Genomic DNA, 23,818 nt, shown 5'->3' on the forward strand with positions numbered 1-23,818 from the left:
CTCCGAGCTCCTCCCATCCTCCCCTTCTCATATTTCTCATCCCATTTCCCCTTTGCCCCATGCCACCTCACCCGCAAGTTCCCAGTTTTTGCCCTGGAATCTTGTGTACTTCCCCCTCTCCATGCGGATGACTATATGATTTTCTTTGGGTTCACTTTCTTATTTAGCTTCTATAGGATCACACATTATATGCTTAATGTCTTTTATTTTATGGCTAGAAACCGATTATGAGTGAGTACATCCCATGTTCCTCTTTTTGAGTCTGGGATACCTCACTCAGGATAGTGTTTTCTATTTCCATCCATTTGCACGCAAAATTCGAGAAGTCATTGTTTTTTACTGCTGAGTAGTACTCTAATATGTATATATTCCACACTTTCTTCATCAATTCCTCCATTGAAGGGCATCTAGGTTGTTTCCAGGTTTTGGCTATTACAAACAATGCTGCTATGAACATAGTTGAACAGATACTTTTGTCATTTGATGTGGCATCTCTTGGGTATATTCCCAATAGTGGTATTACTGGATCTTGGGGTAGGTTGATCCCAAATTTCCTGAGAAATCGCCACACTGATTTCCAAAGTGGTTGCACAAGTTTGCATTCCCACCAGGAATGAATGAGTGTGCCTCTTTCTCCACAACCTCTCCAGCAAAGGCTATCATTGGTGTTCTTGATTTTAGCCATTCTGACAGGTGTAAGATGGTATCTCAAAGTTGTTTTAATTTGCATTTCCCTTATCGCTAAGGAGGTTGAGCATGACCTTAGGTGTCTTTTGGCCATTTGAATTTCTTCTGTTGAGAATTCTCTGTTCAGATCAGTGCCCCATTTTTTTATTGGGTTCATTAGCATTTTAAAGTTTAGTTTCTTGAGTTCTTTATATATTTTGGTGATCAGACCTTTGTCTGTTGCAGGGTTGGTGAAGATCTTCTCCCAGTCAGTGGGTTGCCTTTTTGTCTTAGTGACAGTGTCCTTTGCTTTACAGAAGCTACTCAGTTTCAGGAGGTCCCATTTATTCAATGTTGCCCTTAATGTCTGTGCTGCTGGGGATAAACGTAGGAAGTGATCTCCTGTACCCATATGTTGTAGAGTACTTCCAACTTTTTCTTCTATCAGGTTCAGTGTGTTCAGACTAATATTGAGGTCTTTAATCCATTTGGACTTGAGTTTTGTGCATCGTGATAGATATGGATCTATTTTCATTCTTCTACACGTTGACAACCAGTTCTGCCAGCACCATTTGTTGAAGATGCTCTCTTTTTTCCATTGAATACTTTTAGCTCCTTTATCAAAAATTAGGTGTTCATAAGTTTGTGGGTTAAAATCAGGGTCTTCTACTCGGTTCCATTGGTCGACTTCTCTGTTTTTATGCCAATACCAAACTGTTTTCAATACTGAGGCTCTGTAATAGAGTTTGAGGTCAGGGATGGTAATGCCTCCAGACGATCCTTTATTATATAAGATTGTTTTGGCTATCCTGGGTTTTTTGTTTCTCCATATAAAGTTGATTATTGTCCTCTCAAGATCTGTGAAGAATTTTGATGGGATTTTGATGGGGATTGCATTGAATCTATAAATTGCCCTTGGTAGAATTGCCATTTTTACTATGTTGATCCTCCCTATCCAAGAGCAAGGGAGATCCTTCCATTTTCTGGTATCCTCCTCAATTTCTTTCTTCATTGACTTAAAGTTCTTGTCAAATAGATCCTTTACTTCCTTGGTTAGAGTTACCCCAAGATATTTTATGCTATTTGTGGCTATCGTGAAGGGTGATGCTTCTCTGATTTCCATCTCTGCTTCCTTATCCTTTGTGTATAGGAGGGCAACTGATTTTTTGGAATTGATCTTGTATCCTGCAACGCTACTAAAGGTGTTTATCAGCTGAAGGAGTTCTTTGCTGGAGTTTTTGGGGTCGCTTATGTACACTATCATATCGTCTGCAAATAATGAAAGTTTAACTTCTTCCTTTCCGATTTGAATCCCTTTGATCCCCTTATGTTGTCTTATTGCTATTGCTAGAATTTCAAGCACTATATTAAAGAGGTATGGAGAGAGTGGACAACCTTGTCGTGTTCCTGATTTTAGTGGTATAGCTTTGAGTTTCTCTCCATTTAATTTGATGTTAGCTGACGGCTTGCTATAAATAGCTTTTATTATAGTTAGGAACGACCCTTGTATTCCTAATCTCTCTAAGACCTTTATCATAAAGGGATGTTGAATTTTGTCAAATGCTTTTTCAGCATCTAATGAAATGATCATATGGTTTTTTTCTTTCAGTTTATTTATATGATGGATTACATTGATAGATTTGCGTATGTTGAACCAGCCCTGCATCTCTGGGATGAAGCCTACTTGATCATAATGGATAATTTTTCTGATGTGTTCTTGGATTCGGTTTGCCAGTATTTTATTGAGTATTTTTGCGTCGATGTTCATGAGTGAGATTGGCCTGTAGTTCTCTTTCTTGGTTGTGTCTTTGTGTGGTTTTGGTATCAGAGTAACTTCAGCTTCATAAAAGGAATTTGGCAATGACTTCTCTGTTTCAATATTGTGAAATACATTAAGGAGTATAGGTATTAGGTCTTCTTGGAAGTTCTGGTAGAATTCTGCATTGAAGCCATCTGGACCTGGGCTTTTTTTGGTGGGGAGGTTTTTTATAACAACTTCTAATTCTTCGCGACTAACAGGTCTATTTAGATTGTTCACCTGGTCCTGGTTTAACTTTGGTATATGGTACTTATCTAAAAAAGTGTCCATTTCTATAACATTTTCCAATTTTGTGGCATACAGATTTTTGTAGTAAGATCTAATGATTCTCTGAATTTCCTCTGAGTCTGTGGTTATGTCTCCCTTTTCGTTTCTGATTTTGTTAATTTGCGTATTCTCTCTCCGCCGTTTGATTAGTTTGGATAGGGGTTTATCAATCTTATTGATTTTCTCCATGAACCAGCTTTTTGTTTCATTGATTCTTTGGATTGTTTTCTGTGTTTCTATTTTGTTGATTTCAGCCCTCAATTTGATTATTTCCAGTCTTCTACTTCTCCTAGGTGAGTCTGCTTCTTTTTTTTCTAAAGCTTTCAGGTGGGCTATTAAGTCTCCAATGTGTGCTTTCTCCGTTTTCTTTAAGTGGGCACTTAATGCTATGAATTTTCCTCTTAGCACTGCTTTCATAGTGTCCCATAGGTTTGAGTATGTTGAGTCTTCGTTTTCATTGAATTCAAGAAAGACTTTAATTTCTTTCTTTATTTCTTCCTTGATCCAGGTGAGGTTCAGTAGTTGACTGTCCAGTTTCCATGAGTTCATAGGCTTTCTGGGGATAGCATTGTTGTTGAATTCTAACTTTAATCCATGGTGATCTGATAAGACACAGGTGGTTACCGATATTTTTTTGTAACTGTGTAAGTTTGCTTTGTTACCGAGTATGTGGTCTATTTTCGAGAAGGTTCCATGAACTGCAGAGAAGAAGGTATATTCTTTCCTATTTGGGTGGAATGTTCTATAGATGTCTGTTAAGTCCATTTGATTCATTACCTCCCTTAATCCTCTTATTTCTCTGTTAGGTTTCTGTTTGATTGACCTGTCCATTGGTGAGAGAGGAGTGTTGAAATCTCCTACTATTAGTGTGTGTGGTTTGATGACTGCCTTGAGTTTTAGTAACGTTTCTTTTACATAAGTGGGTGCTTTTATATTAGGGGCATATATATTCAGGATTGAGATTTCATCCTGGTGAATTGTTCCTGTTATGAGTAAAAAATGTCCATCTCCATCTCTTTTGATTGATTTTAGTTTGAAGTCAACTTTCTTAGAAATTAGTATGGCCACACCTGCTTGTTTCTTAGGTCCGTTTGCTTGATAAACCTTTTCCCAGCCCTTTACTCTGAGTAGATGTCTGTCTTTGTGGTTGAGGTGTGTTTCTTGTAAGCAGCAGAATGTTGGATCCTGTTTTCGTATCCAATCTCTTAGCCTGTGCCTCTTTATAGGTGAGTTGAGTCCATTGATATTAAGTGATATTAATGACCAGTGGTTGTTAACTCCGGTCATTTTTCCTTTCTTTCTTTCTTTTCTTTGGTAGTAGAGTTTGTGTGTTTCCCTTCTTCAAGTTGTGCTGGTGAAGGGTCTTTAGATGTCTGAGTTATTGTGGGCATTGTTGGACTCCTTGGTTTGTGATTTTCCTTCAATTACTTTCTGAAGGGCTGGATTTGTGGCTACGTATTGTTTAAATTTGTTTTTATCCTGGAAAACTTTGTTTTCTCCATTTATAGTGAACGAAAGCTTGGCTGGGTATAGTAGTCTGGGCTTGCATCCATGGTCTCGTAGTTTCTGCAGTATATCTATCCAGGACCTTCTGGCTTTCATGGTTTCCATAGAGAAATCAGGTGTAAGTCTGATAGGTTTACCTTTATAGGTAACTTGACCTTTTTCCTTTGCAGCTCTTAATATTCTTTCTTTATTCTGTATGTTTTGTGTTTTGATTATTATATGACGAGGAGATGTTTTTTTTTTGATCCAGTCGATTTGGTGTTCTGTATGCTTCTTGGACCTTCAAAGGAATATCTTTCTTAAGGTTGGGAAAGTTTTCTTCTATAATTTTATTAAATATATTTTCTGGACCATTGAGCTGTACTTCTTCTCCTTCTTCTATCCCTATTATTCTTAGGTTTGGTCTTTTTATTGTGTCCCAGATTTCCTGAATGTTTTGTGATGAGAATTTGTTGGTTATGCTGTTTTCTTTGATGAGAGTGTTTATTTTCTCTATGGTATCTTCAGTGTCTGAGATTCTTTCTTCTATCTCTTGTAATCTGTTGGTGGTACTTGTCTCTGTAGTTCCTGTTCGTTTATTCAAATTTTCCATCTCCATCCTTCCCTCAGTTTGTGTTTTCTTTATTACTTCCACTTCGTTCTTCAAGTCTTGAACTGTTTCCCTTACCTGTTTGATTACTTTTTCTTGTTTCTCTTGGTTTTCTTGGGTATCTTTGAGATATTTATTCATTTCCTCTACCTTTTTGTTTGTAATCTCTAATTGGTTGTGGCAGTTTTTCACTTCCTGTTTAAGGTCCTCTATTATTTTCATAAAATTCACTTTTGAGTCGAATTCTTCTAATTCTTCTGTATTAGGGTTTAGACTTCTCATTTCGGGATTCCTGGATCCTGGTGATGTCACGTTGCCTTTCAAGTTGTTGGGGGAATTCTTGCATTGGCGCCTGCCCATCTTTTCCTTCAAATGGAGCCAGGAGAGGCCTGATGTCTTGGACCAGTCTTTGCTGTGACTAACTCTCTAGGTGTATCTCCTCAGTGTAGGGGCAGGAACCGTTCCCTTCCAGGTGAACTCCTCAACACCAAAACATGGATGCGTGGTATTCCAATGACCCGCGTAAAGAAGGCCGAATGCAAGGGGTCGGGCGGGGTCCAGTAGAACACAGGCGACACTGCAGTACAAGCTGGAGGTGCCTGCGCTCCCTTTCGGGGGTTGCTGAGGCCTGCCCGCTGCTCTGGTTGGGTAGCCTTAGTGTAGGGGCGTTTGTGCTCTCTACCGGGACCGTCCGCCCCAGGATAGTACACACTCACCCGTCCCGATGAAACTTCTTGGCACCTACACAGGAACTCCTGGATGCCCCAATGAGCCAGGGACTAAAGGAAGTAGGGCGCAGGCAGAGCAGGTCCAGCAGATCACAGCAGAGACTGCAGCCCCAGCAGCAGGGGCCCGCTTTCCCTGGCGGGGACCTTGAGGCCTGCCCTCTAGTCAGGGACTCACTGCTCTGGGTTGGTAGCCTTAGTGAAATGGCAGGAAACTGTTCCACAGCTAAGGACCTTGCATACAAGGCAGGTTTGGGGGTGGGGGTGGGGGCGGGTGTGTAGGAGAGCAAGCCCTGCAGCAGGAGCTGGGGGAGGGGTGTTTGTGCTCTCTACCAGAACAGTCCGCCCCAGGATAGCACACACTCACCCGTCCCGATGAAACTTCTCGGCACCTACACAGGAACTCCTGGATGCCCCAATGAGCCAGGGATTAAGGGAAGTAGGGCGCAGGCAGAGCAGGTCCAGCAGATCACAGCAGAGACTGCAGCCCCAGCAGCAGGGGCCCGCTTTCCCTGGCGGGGACCTTGAGGCCTGCCCTCTGGTCAGGGACTCACTGCTCTGGGTTGGTAGCCTTAGTGAAATGGCAGGAAACTGTTCCACAGCTAAGGACCTTGCAGACAAGGCAGGTTTGGGGGTGGGGGTGGGGGCGGGTGTGTAGGAGAGCAAGCCCTACAGCAGGGGCTGGGGGAGGGGTGTTTGTGCTCTCTACCGGGACAGTCCGCCCCAGGATAGCACACACTCACCCGTCCCGATGAAACTTCTCGGCACCTACACAGGAACTCCTGGATGCCCCAATGAGCCAGGGACTAATGGAAGTAGGGCGCAGGCAGAGCAGGTCCAGCAGATCACAGCAGAGACTGCAGCCCCAGCAGCAGGGGCCCGCTTTCCCTGGCGGGGACCTTGAGGCCTACCCTCTGGTCAGGGACTCACTGCTCTGGGTTGGTAGCCTTAGTGAAATGGCAGGAAACTGTTCCACAGCTAAGGACCTTGCATACAAGGCAGGTTTGGGGGTGGGGGTGGGGGCCGGGTTTTGAATCTTTAAAATAATGGCAAGTGAATAACTGTGAGGGCATGTTGACATTTCCTCTTTTCTTGTGCCCTTTCCACTTGGAATAGCTATGCTGGACAGCAGGTGGTGAAGGTCTGGTGTTTATGAGCGAGAACATCACAATTCATTATTCCTTCACTTGCTACCTTGCTCTGTGAAGGCAGTAAAGCTTCAGGACACATTTATTTGACAGTGGATCACGAACAAGAAAAGGATCCACAATAATGTCTGACCACTGCCATTTACTTTTTTCCATGCCAAAAAATTTAATCAGGATAAGCCAATTATTAAATCTGTCAATTCATCATATTAGCAAATATTTTTTCATTATCTTTTTTGACGTTTTGTAAATTTTATATATTTGAGGTAACTCAATTATTCTCTGCATGACTCCAGTAGCTGAATTTTAGGAAGCTTAAATATGAGGCAAAGATTTTTCTTCCTATTTATTTTGCACAAGGAGTTTCCTGACTACTAAGACAAAACTCTTATGGGGCTGATCATAAAGGATGGTGATTGTTTTAGGAAAATTAGCTTACTTAAATCCTCCCTCCCTATTTTCCTCCCTTTCTGTGTCACTTCCAATAATGTTTTGTATGTCTATCTTCTTTCATTCTCTGGGAATTCTCATTCATAACTCAGATCCAGTGGATTTTTTTGTTTATTTATTTGTTTTGGAAATGTAGAAAGATTTTTATCCTTAAGCTTCTGAGCCTGTAAACTCATTTAGTTCGATTTTTGTTTTTGTATCATAGTTGTTATTTTCCCCACATTCTAGATCCTGGGTAAGATTTTTTTTTCAGTTGTCTGAACTTAAACACATACACAGCTATCTCTATTAGTTTATGAAACCTGTACTTATTCAGCAAAAAAAAAAAAATAGTAGATGTATATATACACCGAGGGTGGGAGGGAAGGAGGGAAGGAGGGAGAGAGAGAGAAAATGCATTGGCTACCCTGTATGTACTTCTGAGCACATTCACACAAGGAGAGTACCTTCTACTTGTATATACATGTTCCTACTTTCATACAGTCTTTACCCCATTCTGTATCTATACATACAAACAATATCCAGCCTACAGAAACACAGAGATGTGAGTAGAACCCCATCCCACACACACATGAACACACATACACACATATGCTTACATTCAAAGTCACACACACACACATACACACACACACACACACACACAAAGTGCTTTATGCCCTTATGCGTTTCTCCCCTGAGTGGTTTCACCCGTCAGCCATTCTCATCCATAATTTCAATGATTCCCATCGGCACCTTGTGTATAGATTCGATTTATTTATTCTTTCTTTTCCATGGAGATTTTTTTCAAAGCTTCCCCCTGTGATCTATAAATAATGAATAATTCCATTAGTAAAGTAATGGATGGTGTAACTTTTATGCAGAGTTTGTCAGGTTCAGTGTTCTTTAGCATCACTCTCATGACAGCCGTGAGCTCAGAGAGCTAGGGCACTCAATCAGCTCACAGTGCAAAGTCTCCCTACCTATGTTACCCAGCTGTTTCCTTTAGGTTCTCAGAAATTATTATGTGGTTATATAAAAGAGATTTGTCTTATTTTGGACTATGTTTCTGTGTCTAGGTATGTGTACATGAGTGTGGGTGCCCATGGAGGCCAGAGGTGTCAGATCCTCTGAAAGTGGAGATACAGATGGTATTGAGAGGCCTTGATGGAGGGGGGGTTTAGGAACCAAAATCTGATCATCTCCGAGAGTAGTATGCACTCTTAGCCGCTGAGCCATCTCTTTAGCTCCTCTGTACATGTTTTAAAGCGTGCTTTCTCTGTGCTCAAGTAGGTTCTGAAAATATTGCATTGAACAGGCTCTGATAATGCAGGACTCTTCAGAGCATTTCAGATAATTTTCTGTGAGCCAGGCAGTATTTGCAAAACACTCCTGGCCACATCACCTTATTTTTGCATTGGTTGATTGTGTCTCTGAGGTAAGTGTCCCCTAGGAAATACTTTAGGTGTCAGTGTTCAAATGGAGCACAACACTCTCCTTGTGCTAAAGAGAAACTACTTGACAGTTTTTTGAGAAGTTCAAGTTTTGCCTCAGCAAATTTCCATAAAACTGACACTTCTTGAGATTTTTAGTGGAAAGAAAAGATAAAAATCTGCCCTAGGCCAAGAACAAACAATTCTATAGTAGTGTTTGTTAATATGAGTTTTTATAAAGTAGGTCTTTGAAAATCAGTCACTAATCTTTATAAAAAAGGTAGAGGATTAATTCTGTTTTGACCAGGTATTCCTTTAAGTGTAATGTCAGGGTCTTTTGCTTCCTAATTACGTATTTATTCCACAACAAAAAGTCATAGAGAAGAAGGGAAGGGGGAGCAAGAGTGGAGGAGAAGAGAGGGGAGAAGAACGGAGAGAGAGACGGGTTTGACTGTGGACACAGCAGTAGTACAGAGACACAGGGCAAGGCAGAACAGAAACACCTGTCTCCACTGTCAGGTTCCTTCTGAAACTTTCTTTTGTAAAGATGAACTACAATGAGCCATAAGCTCTTCCAGGACCTCCCCCTGACTTCTGTCACCATTTGGACCATGATACCCAATGCTTGTGTGATACGGTGGGCAGATCCCAATGAGCACATGTGGGAATTGTAACCATTTCCTTCCTATAACTTTCATAAACTAGAAGAAAGTATAGATATGAAGACCACTTTGCCAAAAACAGTGTCTGTCTCCCATTTACAGACTTCAGGCATTAAGAAAGAAGAACTTTGATCAACAGCAATTTTCTGGAAAATCCGGGATTCATGTGGATTTGAATCTGGCTTGTCCTCTTCCTCTCTAACAGAGAGCCCGTCTTTATTGACCATTCAAGACCTTAAGATTCTTGAAAGCAGATATCCCTCTACTGTTAAAATTTTCATGTTTTGAATTTATTTAATCTTTAAGAATTCCATGTATGTATATAATTACTTTGATTATGTCTCCCCCTTGCTCTTCCTTGTCTTCTGAACCCTTTCTTCCCACACGACTCTCTCCAACTTCCTGTCCACTTCTTGTTCATCCAACACTTTTTAAAATTTTTATAACCTACTGATCACAATAGTTCTGTGCATATGAACTTAAAAGGACCATCCGCTTGAGCCTAGAAAACCAACCAGATCTACAACCCTAAAAATAACTGACTTTCCTTTCATCTAGACATCATCAGCTGCCAATATCTCCTCAGCTATGCATGGGAGTCCCTCATGAGCCCCTCGCCTATCCATACTAGAATGTTGGCTAGCTGGGTCTTTTGCAAATCTTGTCCAGGCAGCCAAAGCTGCTGTGAGTTCAAGAATGCACGTGCCTTATGTTCAGCAGATACTACATGTCAGCAGTCTGCTCTGTTCTCTAGACTGTGAGAATGCTTCTGTTCTCGCTTAGGTGATGTTCCCTGAGAGCTCTGCTCTCTCTCTCTCTCTCTCTCTTCCCCCTCCCTCCCTCCCTCCCTCCCTCCCTCCGTGTGTGTGTGTGTGTGTGTGTGTGTGTGTGATGTAGATGTGATATCCTATTTGGGGGCTGAACCCTACACATAAAACTGCACTTTGAACAATTATAGGTCTTCATATTAACCACCGTCCTCTGCAAACAGAACCTTCTCTGATCATTAATATATTAGGTGCTTTACTATTTCTCTGATAAAACATCATAACCAAGTTAACTTATAGAAGAAAGAGCTGATTTTAGCTATGGTTCAAGAGGGTTGATTCTATCATGGCAAAAAAAAATATGGCAACAAGTAGGCATGGGGAGTGGAGCTGAGACCTCACATCTTAAGCTATAAGCATGAAACAGAGAGAGTGAACTGGAAGGAGACTGTCTGATAGAAAAACTAATAATTGCAATGGAACTCACAAAGGTGCATGCATTCCAGGTCATATTTTGTAAAATTTTGATTTAATATAAAATGTGTTAATTCCTAGTAGGAAATTAACTTTTTGGATGCCTTTTGCTTGGGGATCTAAGGACAACTGTGACTCTGCTGTTCCTCTGGGGGATGTTCTGTGTACGCCTAATGTATAATTTGATTACAAATAATGTCTTAGCTCTCAAATCTTCCTATTTCCTCTGTTTGTTACATTGTGCTTTCCTTGAAGGCCACGAAGCCAGTGTCAGTATCTTATTTGAAAATGCCTCCCCACAGATGCCCTTAACCAAGAACACATTCTTCAAATAAGACTTGCTGTTCTCAATCTGTAGATTACATTTAGGGGGAAAAAAACTTTCTCAAAAATATTTCAGAATGCATCTCAGTATCTCGGTTTCGCTTCCAGGGAGGGCTGTCTTGTCTTAGCTTCAGATAATTTCATGCAGAAAAGTGTCTGAGGCAACTGTCTCTCTCCTGTTCACTTTTCTCTTCTGATCCTTTCAGAATAAGATCATCCTGGACCCCATGACGTTCAGCGAGGCCAGGTTCCGGCCATCACTGGAAGAAAGACTGGAGAGCATCATCAGTGGAGCGGCCCTCATGGCAGACTCGTCCTGCACGCGTGATGACCGTCGTGAGCGTATTGTGGCCGAGTGCAATGCAGTGCGCCAGGCACTCCAGGACCTGCTAAGCGAATACATGAATAACGTAAGTGCAGGCCTCCCGGCCCTTCTCATCTCAGTGGATCGCGCCTTTTACTCTTGTGATGAAATCAGTCATAGCAGGAAAAGAGGACAGGTTTTCTGAAGGAGAGTAAGGTTTTGCCAAAGAACTGCTTTGGAGAAGCCTGTGCTCTGATTACGTTTCTAAGTGTGTGTTCAAGATGGAAGAATTGAGTGCAGTGTAAAATCTAAGAACTCAGTTGTTTGAGTGGTGTCATCTTGGTCATTTCAATGGTTGCAATTTGATTTAAGTAGAATTTCATTTGGTGAAGGTGGATGATTGATAGGAACAAAGGAGGCTGTGCCAATTGATCCTTTACAAAGTACATTTTCAAAGCTAAGAATAGCAATAGATGCTAATCTTCAGCCCTGAAAGGCGTTAATAAGCACAGCGAGTTTTAAAGTGTTCATGCTGGTCTAACAAAGTGGAAAAGTTCTAGCTGCCCACAAACTTGGAAGAATTTATTAGCCCTATTCTGCAAGTAGCAATTCTTATGAGTGACTTTCCAATAAGTGTGATGGGAGTCTCACTGTTGATGGCACAGACAACAACCATTCTCTCCACTTCTTGTAAATTGTGATGTTTGTTTGTGTATACATGTAAAATGCAAGGTGACTGAATCCATACTCTTTGCTTTGAAAGGCACTAAATTATAGTTGTGTTCATTTGCTGCACTACTTTAGATAAGTGTCCCAGAGTTTGCATTTATGAGTGAGCATTGTTCTCTCTGCGCAGGATTCTTGTCTCTGAGACGATCAAGTACAAGTTGGAAAAAAAACTGTCAATCAAGTCAGGGCTTGGTGTATACTGTGTTGTCCAAAAGTCCTTTATGGTACTGAGGAATGCTAACACGGATGCTGAGAAATCTATGACAGCTTTGCACTATGGTGTAACACTGCTAGACAATGCTGAGACAGAGTTACCATCCGCCACCCCCACCCTACACCCCACCCTAACCCTGCAACCAATAACTCCTATTGTTTAAGTAAACCCAGGCAGCTTACTAAATCAACAATATAAACTTCAAGCAAGTAGCCAGATTTTTTCTGTCATTTGAAAAGCAAAAGGAAGTATCATGGGAACAACCCAGAAACTAAATTGCCAGATTTCTTTCCTGGGCCATTGAAATGACTCAGCAGTTAAAGGTTCTTGCAACCAAGCCTAGAGACCTGAATTGGATCTCCAGGATGGAAATGGTGGAAGGAGAGAACTACTTCTGAAAGTTGCCCTTTGACCTCCACATGTGTGTGTGGCGTGCCAAGAATAAATGTAGAAATAAAAAAATCACTTTCCTTTTCATGAACCTTCAGATGAATTGAATTTGGAAGACTTGCCTATTTTCAGCAAAGAATAAATTGTGGATGTCTGCTATAGTACCTAGGCATTTGTGAGGACTTCTTTGTGACCAGTACATGCTGTGATTTGACTGCATGGATGTTCTGTAGAGTACAGCTAGAGATGTTGGTGACCTAGGGCTCTCCTACCCTGAGCAAATCCTTTGCATAACAGATTTGTGGAAAAAGGATACTCACAGGATCTAGAATTCTACTTGCCGTTGCTTTTAACAGAACAGCATGAGGCTAATGACATGACTGCAGAATTTAGCTTTGTGTTACAGAACACTAGGATTCCCATCGATCAACAATTATTACCAAAGAAGGTAGTAGGAGTTACAAAAGCTGTGATGGTTAAAGTCTTAATATCAATAAATATGAATAAAGTGTGCTCTCATGAATAGAAGCTGTGGGATGTGATGAAAGATCCGGTAATCAAAGTGTGAAATGTAATTCCATTTTTCATCTATCGATAGAGTACTATTGAAATAGGCGGGTTCTTGTTTGGTTGCGCGTGTGTGTGTGCACGCGAGTGCGTGCATGTGTTTGTGTGTATTTTTTTTTTTTCAGTGTACGCTCATATGGACTAGCAGAGCTTGGTGCCTTTTGTATTTTATTGAACTCTAGTCTCTTGTCATTTGATTAGAATCTTGGGATTCAGAAATAGTTTATACTTTCATTAAAATCCTGGCTTCTTATATAGTTGCAGAATACATAGAAGGTTGTCATGTTCAAATTTCCAAGTGTCCAAATCTTATTCACATTGAAGACTTAAACAAAGCATTTTTCATTTGAGTTCTTTTTGAACCTGTATGCTATTCTGTTGAACATCACACTAATGATTTCAGGGTAGAGCTTCAGATAGTCAAAATGCCACCATGGTTCCTATAAAGTATTTTTATTTCCATGTCTATAAAATCAATATGCTTATTTTGATATAGCATATATTGCATAAAGAGACGTATTACAGCATGTCTTACTTTAAAAGTCTGTGGCAATAAACTCTGACTCTGCTATCGTGCCTGCCAGTTATATATTGTTTTCATTCTATAAGCTGTGGGAGTAAATATGTCAATTATCACATCATATTTTTCTGTTAATGTGTTAATGACATTAAGATGAAGGAATCATGAACCCAAATCATTAGAGAATGAAATCTTGGGGAAGCAGTTATTTTTTAATTGCAAAAAATATCCTGATTAGTCCCACATAAAGATCCAATTTCTAATACCCCATTGGCATCCAAAACAATTCTAAGACACTGGACTTAGGAAATGCTGTGGAATGCGGATGGATGGAGATTACCAAGGATTAGTGGGCACTAACTAATAGAAGGAAAGCAATCTGTCTGGCGCACAGGTTGTACTTTATCTACTTGGGTCATATTAAGTTCCTTCTGATCATTGTTTGCTAGAGGTTGCCATAAATGTAAGTGATTTGATGAGTTTGTACATGTATGATTTGAAAATGTAGCAAAAATTGTGTACTTTAAAAGGTAACTGATAAGAGAAAAGCCTGTGTACAAAGACACCAGAGACAAAAGCTGGCATCTGAGAGCAGACAGCATTGGGTAAAGAGTTCATAATGGTCATAGGAAATTTTTCAATTAGCAGGGCCTTATGTTGGTCTTTTCAACTTCAGAAACACCCATAAGTGAAAATGTTCTTTAACACAGTGTTCCCTTTGATAGATTGTCATTATAGTTTACATGTGGGGTTTAATGAGTAGAGGCTCTTTTTCAAAAAGATGAACGTGTAAATTGGGATTGGTGCTGTCCATGTAACTGTTGCAGTATAACATGTTCCAAATGATAAGGAATCAATAGCTGTCCGATGGAAGCTATTTTATGCATCTTAGTTTGGAAGCCTTAAATTTTCTTCATTAAACATATTAAAAATAATTTCAAATATCTATTAATGTTAGCTTTTTTGTGGGGGGAAAAGGGAGCTTCATGATAGGAGGACATGGTATTTTATAAGAATTTTAAAATGGATTGAAATTTACATTCACTCAACAAATGTACAAATTACTCTTTTGTGCCAGGCATCACATTAGCAATGCAAGAGTGAACAGAACCAAGCCCTCTGCTTCCCCAGGGCTTGTGCTCCAGAGAGAGATGATGGACTTCACATGCATGAGTGGTTTGTGTGAGAGCTATTTCAGATAGTGATAAGCCCAAGTCAAAACAGAGAACCCTAAGAAACAGGAGGGAGGGAGAGGTCTGAATATGGAGGATACAGAAACACGAAAGAATGGCAGATCCAAGATCTTCTGGAGGTGAGGGGACAGAGAGCACATTATGGGGAAGAAGCAGTGATGCCAAGGGCCTTGCTTATGTGCAGGTATCTGGTCTACCAGGACGTCTGCAAAGGGATGAAGCACCTGTCTGCACAGGGCCTTGTGTATCATTACACAGGCTATTTCTGTCATGCTAATGGGAGCAGAGGACATCTGAGTGTGGAGAGTACCTTGATTCAGGCATCCAGGACAAGTTATAGGGATGTAATAACTGGAAAGATGGAAGAAAGGTCAAGAGAACCTGGGTTCTGAAATAATCCTCGTTAGCATGGCCTCTTTAGACAGATGACAACAGTGGAAGGGGAGCAAAGTGTCCACGTTTTGACTGTGATTTTCATAAAAAAAAAAAAACTTTCATACAGCCTAGCTACTGAGAAGACTATGTCTGCTCTATAAATGTAAAATAGACATCGGACATCATGAACAACATTTACAGACATGTCAGAAATCCTCATTTGATTTAAATTGCACAGAAAATTTTGATTTACTTCAATGTAGTAGCAATTTGTAAATAGCTCACTTGGCAGTACCTGCATACTTTGCTAGACAAATTGTACTTGAATGGGTAGTTAAGTAGAAAAATTGTGTTTCAAAATTCTGTCAACAAAATGCCTAAGTATGCTTCTGTTTCTTATAAACGACTGAAAAAATAAACTATGCATCCTAAGTACTAAACTATAGTTCAGAACCATAAGAAAACTTTAATCCTTATTCTAGGTACTAAAACGGTAGATGTGCAACCCTGAGAGGCAGTGAGCTGTTTTCTTCATGCACAATTCACTGATGGGCCTTGGTGAGAATACGGACTGTGATTGCCTGGACCATGTGTGCGCTGCATCCTGGTTCAATTCTGTAGCCATTCACTGTTTCGTTATAAGTACTTTATTGTTTATGCATATGTATATGTGCCACAGAAGTCAGAAGAAAATTGTAATTACACGTGGCTGTGAGCCTCCCACATTGAGTGCTGAGAAGTGAACTGGGATCTGCAAGAGCAGCAAGCACTATTAACTACCAAGCCTTCTCTCCAGCCCTCCTACATATTTTTTTTTAAAGTAATGAAATGTTTTGTCTGCTAAGTATGGGGCTAGGAAGATGGCTCAGTGGGTAAAGTGATTGCTATGCAATCACTGAGACCTGAGTTCTATCCTCGGTACCCACGTACAAGCCAGGGATGCCAACATGTGCCTTTTAGCCTTCCATGGATGGGGCTGGGGGTGGGAACAGGCACGGCAAAAAAAAGATGGATCCTAAGGGGTCACTACAGTCTAACTTATTCAAACTGGCAGGAGACACCCCACATTCAATCTCTGACTTCCACACTTGCCTGCCTAAACTCGGTATTGCACACACACACACACACTCAGACGCTCATACAATTTGAGAGAAGAATCTTCACAATTAAAGCAGATATCCCTTTAGGAGAGGACCTTGGCGATCTGCATTTTGTCAAATTAGCAAAGTACTTTTTATTTGTATTTTTTAAAAATATAATTACACATGAAGTACATGGATCCATGATTTTTTTTTTTTTAGCTTTTTGGAAGCCTCCCAGTGGATCCATGTCCTTAATGTGCAAACTGCTACTGAAAGTCAGGTAATTAGGAAGCAAGTGAAACACTGCTGTGAGGTGACACAACTCTATCTTAAGTGCCTGAGGCATCACTGTCCCAATCTCATCAGCTTTGCACAATAATGTAATGTAAGTGGGTATAGCAGTAGCTGTGAAAACATTCCATGACAAAAGAACAAGTTAGAGGAAAGGGATTTCTTTTAGTTTTTGTTTGGTTTTGTTTTAGCATACAGCTCCACAAGCGGCATAGTCCACCTGCAGGGAAGGCATGGCACTCAGAAAGCAGAGATTCCATTTTGTGTACACAGAGGAAGTAGAGAGGGAGACAAAGAAAAAGAGGTCAAGCTAAACCCAGGGATGGACTTCCTCCATCAAGGCTCCAGTCTCTGAAGATCCCACAGCTTCCCTCAATAACAGAAGGGAATGTAGTGTTAAAATACACGAGCCTCTTGGGAGATTTCTCATTCAAAAGATTGCAGTGAATGAGCTTCCCCACAGAGCCCACATGTAGTGGTCTGAGGATACAGTGAGGTTCATAAAGGTCATTTGCAGTCAGATCATGATGTAAAAACATAGCCAAGTTTAAACAAACCCTTCCTTGTTGCTTGGCTTATTTGGTTTCACATTTCCATACAAGCATGTTTTCTATGTGAGTGGATTCCCTTCTGTACCCCATTTTAACTCTTCTTGTCCTCCTTTCCCCTCAACATTTCCTTGTTGTCCTCTTGACAGCTCCACATTTGCTTGAAAAATCATTTTTACATACATCATTTTACACATCTACAGAGAAAAAAAAAAATCTTCTTCCTCAACATTGTAAGTGAGGTAATATCCAGGGACACAAGCCCTCAGAAAACAGTGGCCTTTCTATTGTTATTATTTTGTTTTGTTCTTTGTAGCATAACATGCATATGCAATCATTGTTAAGAATAAAGAATAAAATATACTTTAAAAGATTTCATGCTATTCCCTATATTCAAATACTGTTAAAAGTTGAGCGTGTGCCTTTTTGATGTTTACAAGCTTTCAGATGTGCGAATACATACAAGCCTTTACTATGCCTTGATTTAAAAAAATATGGAATTTTGTAATCTATTTTCTCTACTCAATATTTTGTGAACTTGTTTCCACGTAAATAAATCATCTCTAAACATATGTTTCCTGGCTGAATAGTATTTTATTATATAACTATGTTATAGCTGACTTAGAAACAATTCATTTTGGGTACAGCGATGAGCATAGGGATGAGTGTTGACAAAGATAAATATAGAAGCCTATTTGTGTGGGCACTATAGTGTGATTTAAAACCAAAGTGTGACTAAATAAAAGATTTAGGAAAGGTGTGAACACAGACTTGAAGTTTAGAAAAATTTTCACTCCTGTGAAGTTTCATACAATCAAACCTTTGAACATAAACAAATGTAAATTTCTCTGAGATCCTAGGTTGTCCTTGAATACAAGGCTGTAGTCATGCCTCATCTTAGTATTAGCATCTTGTGTGTAAAGATAGACTTAGTAGTGGCATGTGCCTGCTATGCCAGCAACTCAGAAGCATGAGGCATGAGGATTTTCTGTTCAAGGGCAACCTGGACAGCCAAGGGAAAGAAATCCCACCTCAAATGAATTAATACACAAAAGAAAAGCATCACCTAGAAATTATCTTGCATGTATTTTTCTGTATATTAAATATTTTACTGTGTATAATTGATTTTGTTTTATCTGAAAAAAAAAACAGGTTTTCATTATGTCTTCTGTATCTGCATGCAGCTAAAAGAGCCCATACAATTACAGTTAAGGCCTATGTTAAGGGTTAAGGGTTCCATATCAGGTCCCATAGAAGGGTAAAAAGCTTCTAAAGGATGTGCCACTAGAAAGATAGCATTGGCTAGGAACTGTTGTTCTGATTCACTCCCTTCCTATAGGAGGGCAAGCACAAAAGCCAGTAGCTGCAATTGCTTGTGGATGCAGGGCCTGCCTAGGGTGCAGCTCAGTAGATGAAGTACTTGCCTAGCAACTGAGAGACACTGGAATCAAAACCTGCTTTATGTCTTCGTATGAAGCTATTTTAGGAAAGATTGACAGATCCCCAAACCTCAACATTCCTAGCAGTAGAATGGCCAAAACAGAACTCACACTATCTGGAAGGCACTTGGTAATAGAATAAGAAGGGGCCAGGAAGAAGGCACTGTGTCAAGGGAAGCTTATTTTCTGTCTTCTTCCACATGCTCTTATTTGGTTTTCTTCACTTTAAATAATAAACCCCACGTTATCAAGGTTATTGTGACTTTCCCAGAGAAGAGATAACAGCCAAAAAAGAATGCCTCCTTGGGTGTGTCTAGTTCAGATCTGTTTCATTTCTGTTCCTCATGCTATAGATTCCCTGAGCTATGTGTTCCTATCTCAATGAACACTATGGGGGCAATCATAATTACTGACATGGCTAGGGAAGAACGTATTGAGAACCCCTCTAAAATCATAAGACCTTTGTGGACAGCTGTCTAGAAGACCTGGAAACTAGACTGGTACACACAGGGCTCAGGCCTCTGTACACTTAGAAGTTGAACACAGAACTTTAGAGTCAGTCATTCAGATAGGCAGCATGGCTGAATAGGAGATGAAATGTGGTCCTGTTGGCCTCCAGAAGTAGCTGAGTGAAGATAATCCACTTGCTTTGGTCAACAGAGATAGATTGATATCCTATGTAAACATGGAGGTAATTTGTTAGGTTTTATTAGCAGGTCTTCTTTTGTACCTCTTAAGTGTTTTCACACAAGTCTTGGGTCTTAGGTTTAAAACTATTTGGCAGGCATATGTTAGAAGCTATAGTTTGTTTGAAATCTAGGTTCACTTTGGATGAATCAGAGTGGCCACTCCAAGACATCTTTAAAAGCTTGGCAAACACCGTAGTAGGCCAACAGACCTAAGTTACGCCATTTCTCTTTACTGGCATCTGTTAGTAATTGATAAGAATCTAGCAATGAATCTATTGCTATAGAGACCAAAGTGGATGCTCACCGACTAGTGCTTTTGAATTGAGGACAGCAAAATTGTCTTAAGAATGAGAGCTCAGTCTTTGCTATGATAAATTAAGGCAGTCAATGATTATCTGACTTGAGAAATGTTCAGTTGGCTTTTTTTTTTTTTCACTGAAGCAAGTGTCCGATCATTCATTTCTATCTTTTTCTCTTACTCCTACCCTCAGTAACCTCTCTATGGCTGCTTTTTTGGCTCTTGATTTTTTCTCTTTTTACCAACAATATGCCAGGTAAAACTCCTCTACATTCTTTTCAATATGCAGATGGGCCTCCAGATGTGGAAGGTAATTGCTATGAGAAGGGAAATGATAAATGATAAAGTGGACATGGTTCTGTGGAATTGTCATATCCTATGCTTGAGTTTCAAATGGGACATACAGGCAGAGAATAAGACACACAATTTAGAGTCCCTGCTGGGGACTCTAATAGAAGAAAGCCAGGTTCCCCAGATGGTAATGGAATTCGAGTATGATCTAAGAAAATAAAATATAATTCCAAAAAGTAAAAATGAGAATAGATATTATCTTAACTGTTAAAGGGCAAAATAGAAAGTATACCTCCTTAAAGAATTTAACATAAGCCCTGAGTCATATTTTTTTTCAGGGCCCAGCATGCCAAGTTATAGCCAGAATTTACATTAAAAGCGTTCTGTTGTAGAAGATCAAAACACCTTGTAGAAGTCAATACCCTTTTGCCCAGAAGTTTCTGTTTCATTTTTTTCCAATTTTCACTTATTAAAAAGTTCAGGGTTTTTTATGTTTGTGTTTTTTTCATACATGTATGCAAAAAAATGATCATATCCAAATCCTATTTCCTCTCCCAAGTTCCCATATATTCCAACCATCACCTCTTTCTCCTAATTTCACATCCTTTTTTTTTAAAAAAAAAATTCTATTAAATACAATAGTATTGACTATATGTAAATGAGTGTTGGTCCATCTGCTGGAGCATAGTGAGCCTACCAGAGGCTTCATCCTCAAAGAAGAATGCTACTCCCTCCCCCAGCCACCATCAATTGCCAATAGTAAGAAACCCATTTAAAAATCTACCTCAAAGCATTTCCAGAACTGAAGGTACAAAGAACCTAGTTTAGATTCTACACGAAAATTCAAGCAAGCCATCCTGAATGAAGACTGACCTCAATTACTAATTATATATTAAACCTACAATGACGGCAGTTATTAGATTATGATTATAAAGTATTTTAAAGAAAGTAAAGGTAGCATTTGGAAATATGTTGAAGGATCAAAAGATCATGAGATTTCCAGGGCATACATAGAATGCAGAATTGTGAGCTGTGATGAGGGAGGTGTGTGTTGTGTGCAGAAGGCTCTTCACTACCTTAGGGCTGTACCAGAGAAGAGAAGAAGCACAGTAACCTAGAGTGCCCAGTCTCTGCCTTGCATAAGGACGATGCTCACAGAATGCTTCTTGGGAGCCAAGACTAGCAACCCTAAGCCTCAGTGTTACTCAGCAAACCGTGGCTTCTTTAAGGAGCTCTTCCTGCTTACAGAAAGAAAACAAGATCAACTCAAGCATAAAGTGGAGATAAAAATATATCCAACAACAAAATTACTCAGACTTCTAGCTAGTTTCTTTTCTGAACAAATCAATCTCTCAGAGAGTCCTTGAATCATACAAGGTCAATCAATATGATGAGACAGAACACAAAGCATTATGGGATAGTCAGGAGTTGTCTTTAGCTTTGTAAATGAACAGGGCTTGTTGACAGCCTGGTCTGCCAAGTCATCAGATTTGGTCATCATAGCAAAGGCAGCTGGGACAACCCAATCTATCAATTGATCTTCTCATGAGAGTCCTTAGCTCACCAAACTGTCAGAGAGATCAGCATGCTGTATTCTTTTATCAAATACAAGGTCTTAGATAAGCCTTTCCTTTAGGTTTTCAAAGTACACAGCATGCCTGCAACCGGAATTCTCACTCCCCGGTAGGTTATTCCAGAGATAGGCTTTGAAGCCTTCTTTGTTTGGGCCTCACACTGTCTTGGTCCCACAATGAATAGAATTTCTCTTGATTCAATTAGGAAATAATTACACCCTAAGAAATATTTCGTTGCTGTGTCCAGGGACACAAACTCTCTCAGTGACTTTGCACTTAGTATCCCTCTGATTGCAATGTTCTTTTGAGAACCTGGTGAGGATGGCTCCTTTGCTTCTAAAGTTTAGCTTGAATATGTTCATTTGATTGCATCAGTATATTTAATTTGATAGTTACACCTGCCACATTCCAAATGGCATTTCCTCTGTGAGGTGTTACTCTCCATTCCCCTGTCAGAACTTATTCCTTATGAAGAGGAGCAGGATATAGTTCACAGTCCCCAGAACTGAGACATGTAGACTGGCACAGGAGAGGCTATATAGAGACATATTTCTTTAAAATGAACAAATGGCTTTCACTTTATTTTTCCTAATAATAATAAATAATGGTGAGGCTAGAAGGCAGAGCAAGAAGAGGAGGAGAGGCGAAGCAAAACCCATGTGTTTAGTACATTAAGTTTCATAATTTGGAAGAGTGATTTCTCTGTGTTCCCTACTCAGCCAGGTGATAAACAATGAATAAGCTAAGATGAACTCGACTTGGTTTCTTTTTGTTTCACATTTACATGCTCAGGCCTTCTCTCTAGTTGGAGCTTTCCTAAGGCCCTAGGAAAGGAATTCATCAGACCTTTCCAAAAGGTCTTGGAATGACATCAGTAACTGTGTTGTTGTGGTCACTGTCTGAGGCATGGCCTTATAGCTCAGGCTGCTCTCGAACATGATGTGTTACCGAAGCTGGACTTGAACCACTGATCCTCCTACCTCAGGCTCCCACCTGATAGGATTACAGGTGCCACAAGTATGAAAAAAATACATCATTTGCTTACTTTTCTGTTCAGAGATCTTCCCTGGGCAGTTTCTCACTGTTCCTGCTGGGACAGCATGCCTGTCTGGATATAACCATAAGAATGAGCCCCAAGAGCAAGACAGATCCCTCATTGCCAATAACTAAGCATTTTATAGGCTGCACTATAGGCACTGGAAGTTATTAACTCATTGCTCCCTAAAAGACACAAAGAGTCCCTTTATGTGCCTATAAATCAGCACAGAAGGCAGAAGTCACTACTGAGACATTCTGTGAGTCCACATCAAGTCTTCATAATCACAGTGTCCCACAAAGAGATATTTTAATTGCTGACTTGATCAAGTACTTAGGACATTCTTTTATTTATATTTTATTGCTATTTGTGTATATGAGCATATTTGTGCTTGTGTATATGTGTGCTAGTGTGCAGTCACCTTTGTGCACATGTGAAGACAAGAAGTCAATGCCAGGTACCTGTTCTCCATCACGCTCCAACTTATTTCCAAGGCAGGGTCTCTCACTGAAGCTTACCCATTTGACAAGACTGTACGACCAATTATCCCCAGGCATCCTTCTGTGTAGGCCTCCACAGGTCTAGGTTGCCTGTGTACCCTACCACGCCCATCTTCCTGTACAGTAAGTGGGTTCTGGAGATCTGAACTCACAATCCCCTACTTGCACATAACAAGCAATTTTTTAATTTAGTTCTCTCTCCAGCCCTATCCAGATGATTCTTGTGCTTAGACAGGGTACTCTTGATGAAATAAGAAAATGGGTTAAATCAAATGTTAATTTAACTCAACAGAGGTTTGAAACAGATCTGCCTTTTTTTTGTCAGTGGGAATAAATATCATTTTTATAGAAAGCACAGTAAGAAAAATGCATCTGGCAAAGTATTGTTGAGCTGTCGTTCCCAGCCAGGACAAGCAAAACATCGATGAAGTCTGTTGCTGGTTGCTCTCTTATTTGAATCTACAAGGAAGAGACAAGCAGACCTGTACCAGCCTCTCACCCTGTGAGATGCTAATTGAAGGGTAGCTCTTTGTTCAAAGCTTCAAATTGTCTAGCCTCCCACCCTCAAACATATCTCTTCCTATACATCATCCTACATAGCTACTCTGCCATTTGTACGAAGACAGTTTGTCATCCTTGAAAGGACTGTGCTCTCTCCATAAACACCAGAACTGAAATGCCTGGTCAAGTGGATTATTCAAAAATCATTATTTAACAGCTTCGTTCCTGGCTACAGTGTTTGATAACTGCCGTATTGACTGAAGCTGAATGATTGAGAGCCTCCTCCTAGTAATCCATTACTCAGTTTACCTTGAATGAAGTTTTGGTTCAAGATTCAGGGTGGGGGTTGCACATGTATGTAGAATGAGACCAGAAGGTAGCCTAAGATGTTGTTCCTCATGCTTGTAAGTCAAGCCCTGAGTTTTGCTGACTAAATTATGAAACCATCCATGTTCAAAATTACTCTTC

General features: G+C 40.2%; 1 protein-coding gene across 4 annotated transcripts in view; it reads left to right on the forward strand.

The window, feature by feature from the left end:
• Positions 1-23,818, forward strand: part of Ctnna2 (catenin alpha 2) — a 1,144,480-nt gene that overhangs the window by 389,469 nt on the left and 731,193 nt on the right. For all 4 annotated transcript variants that reach the window (XM_057766952.1, XM_057766959.1, XM_057766967.1 and 1 more), the window contains one exon: positions 11,016-11,219. In XM_057766952.1, coding sequence (XP_057622935.1) covers positions 11,016-11,219 — 204 coding nt within the window. The remainder of the gene's footprint in view (positions 1-11,015; positions 11,220-23,818) is intronic.

Source organism: Chionomys nivalis, chromosome 1 (assembly GCF_950005125.1).
Source record: "Chionomys nivalis chromosome 1, mChiNiv1.1, whole genome shotgun sequence".
Lineage (NCBI taxonomy): Eukaryota > Metazoa > Chordata > Mammalia > Rodentia > Cricetidae > Chionomys > Chionomys nivalis.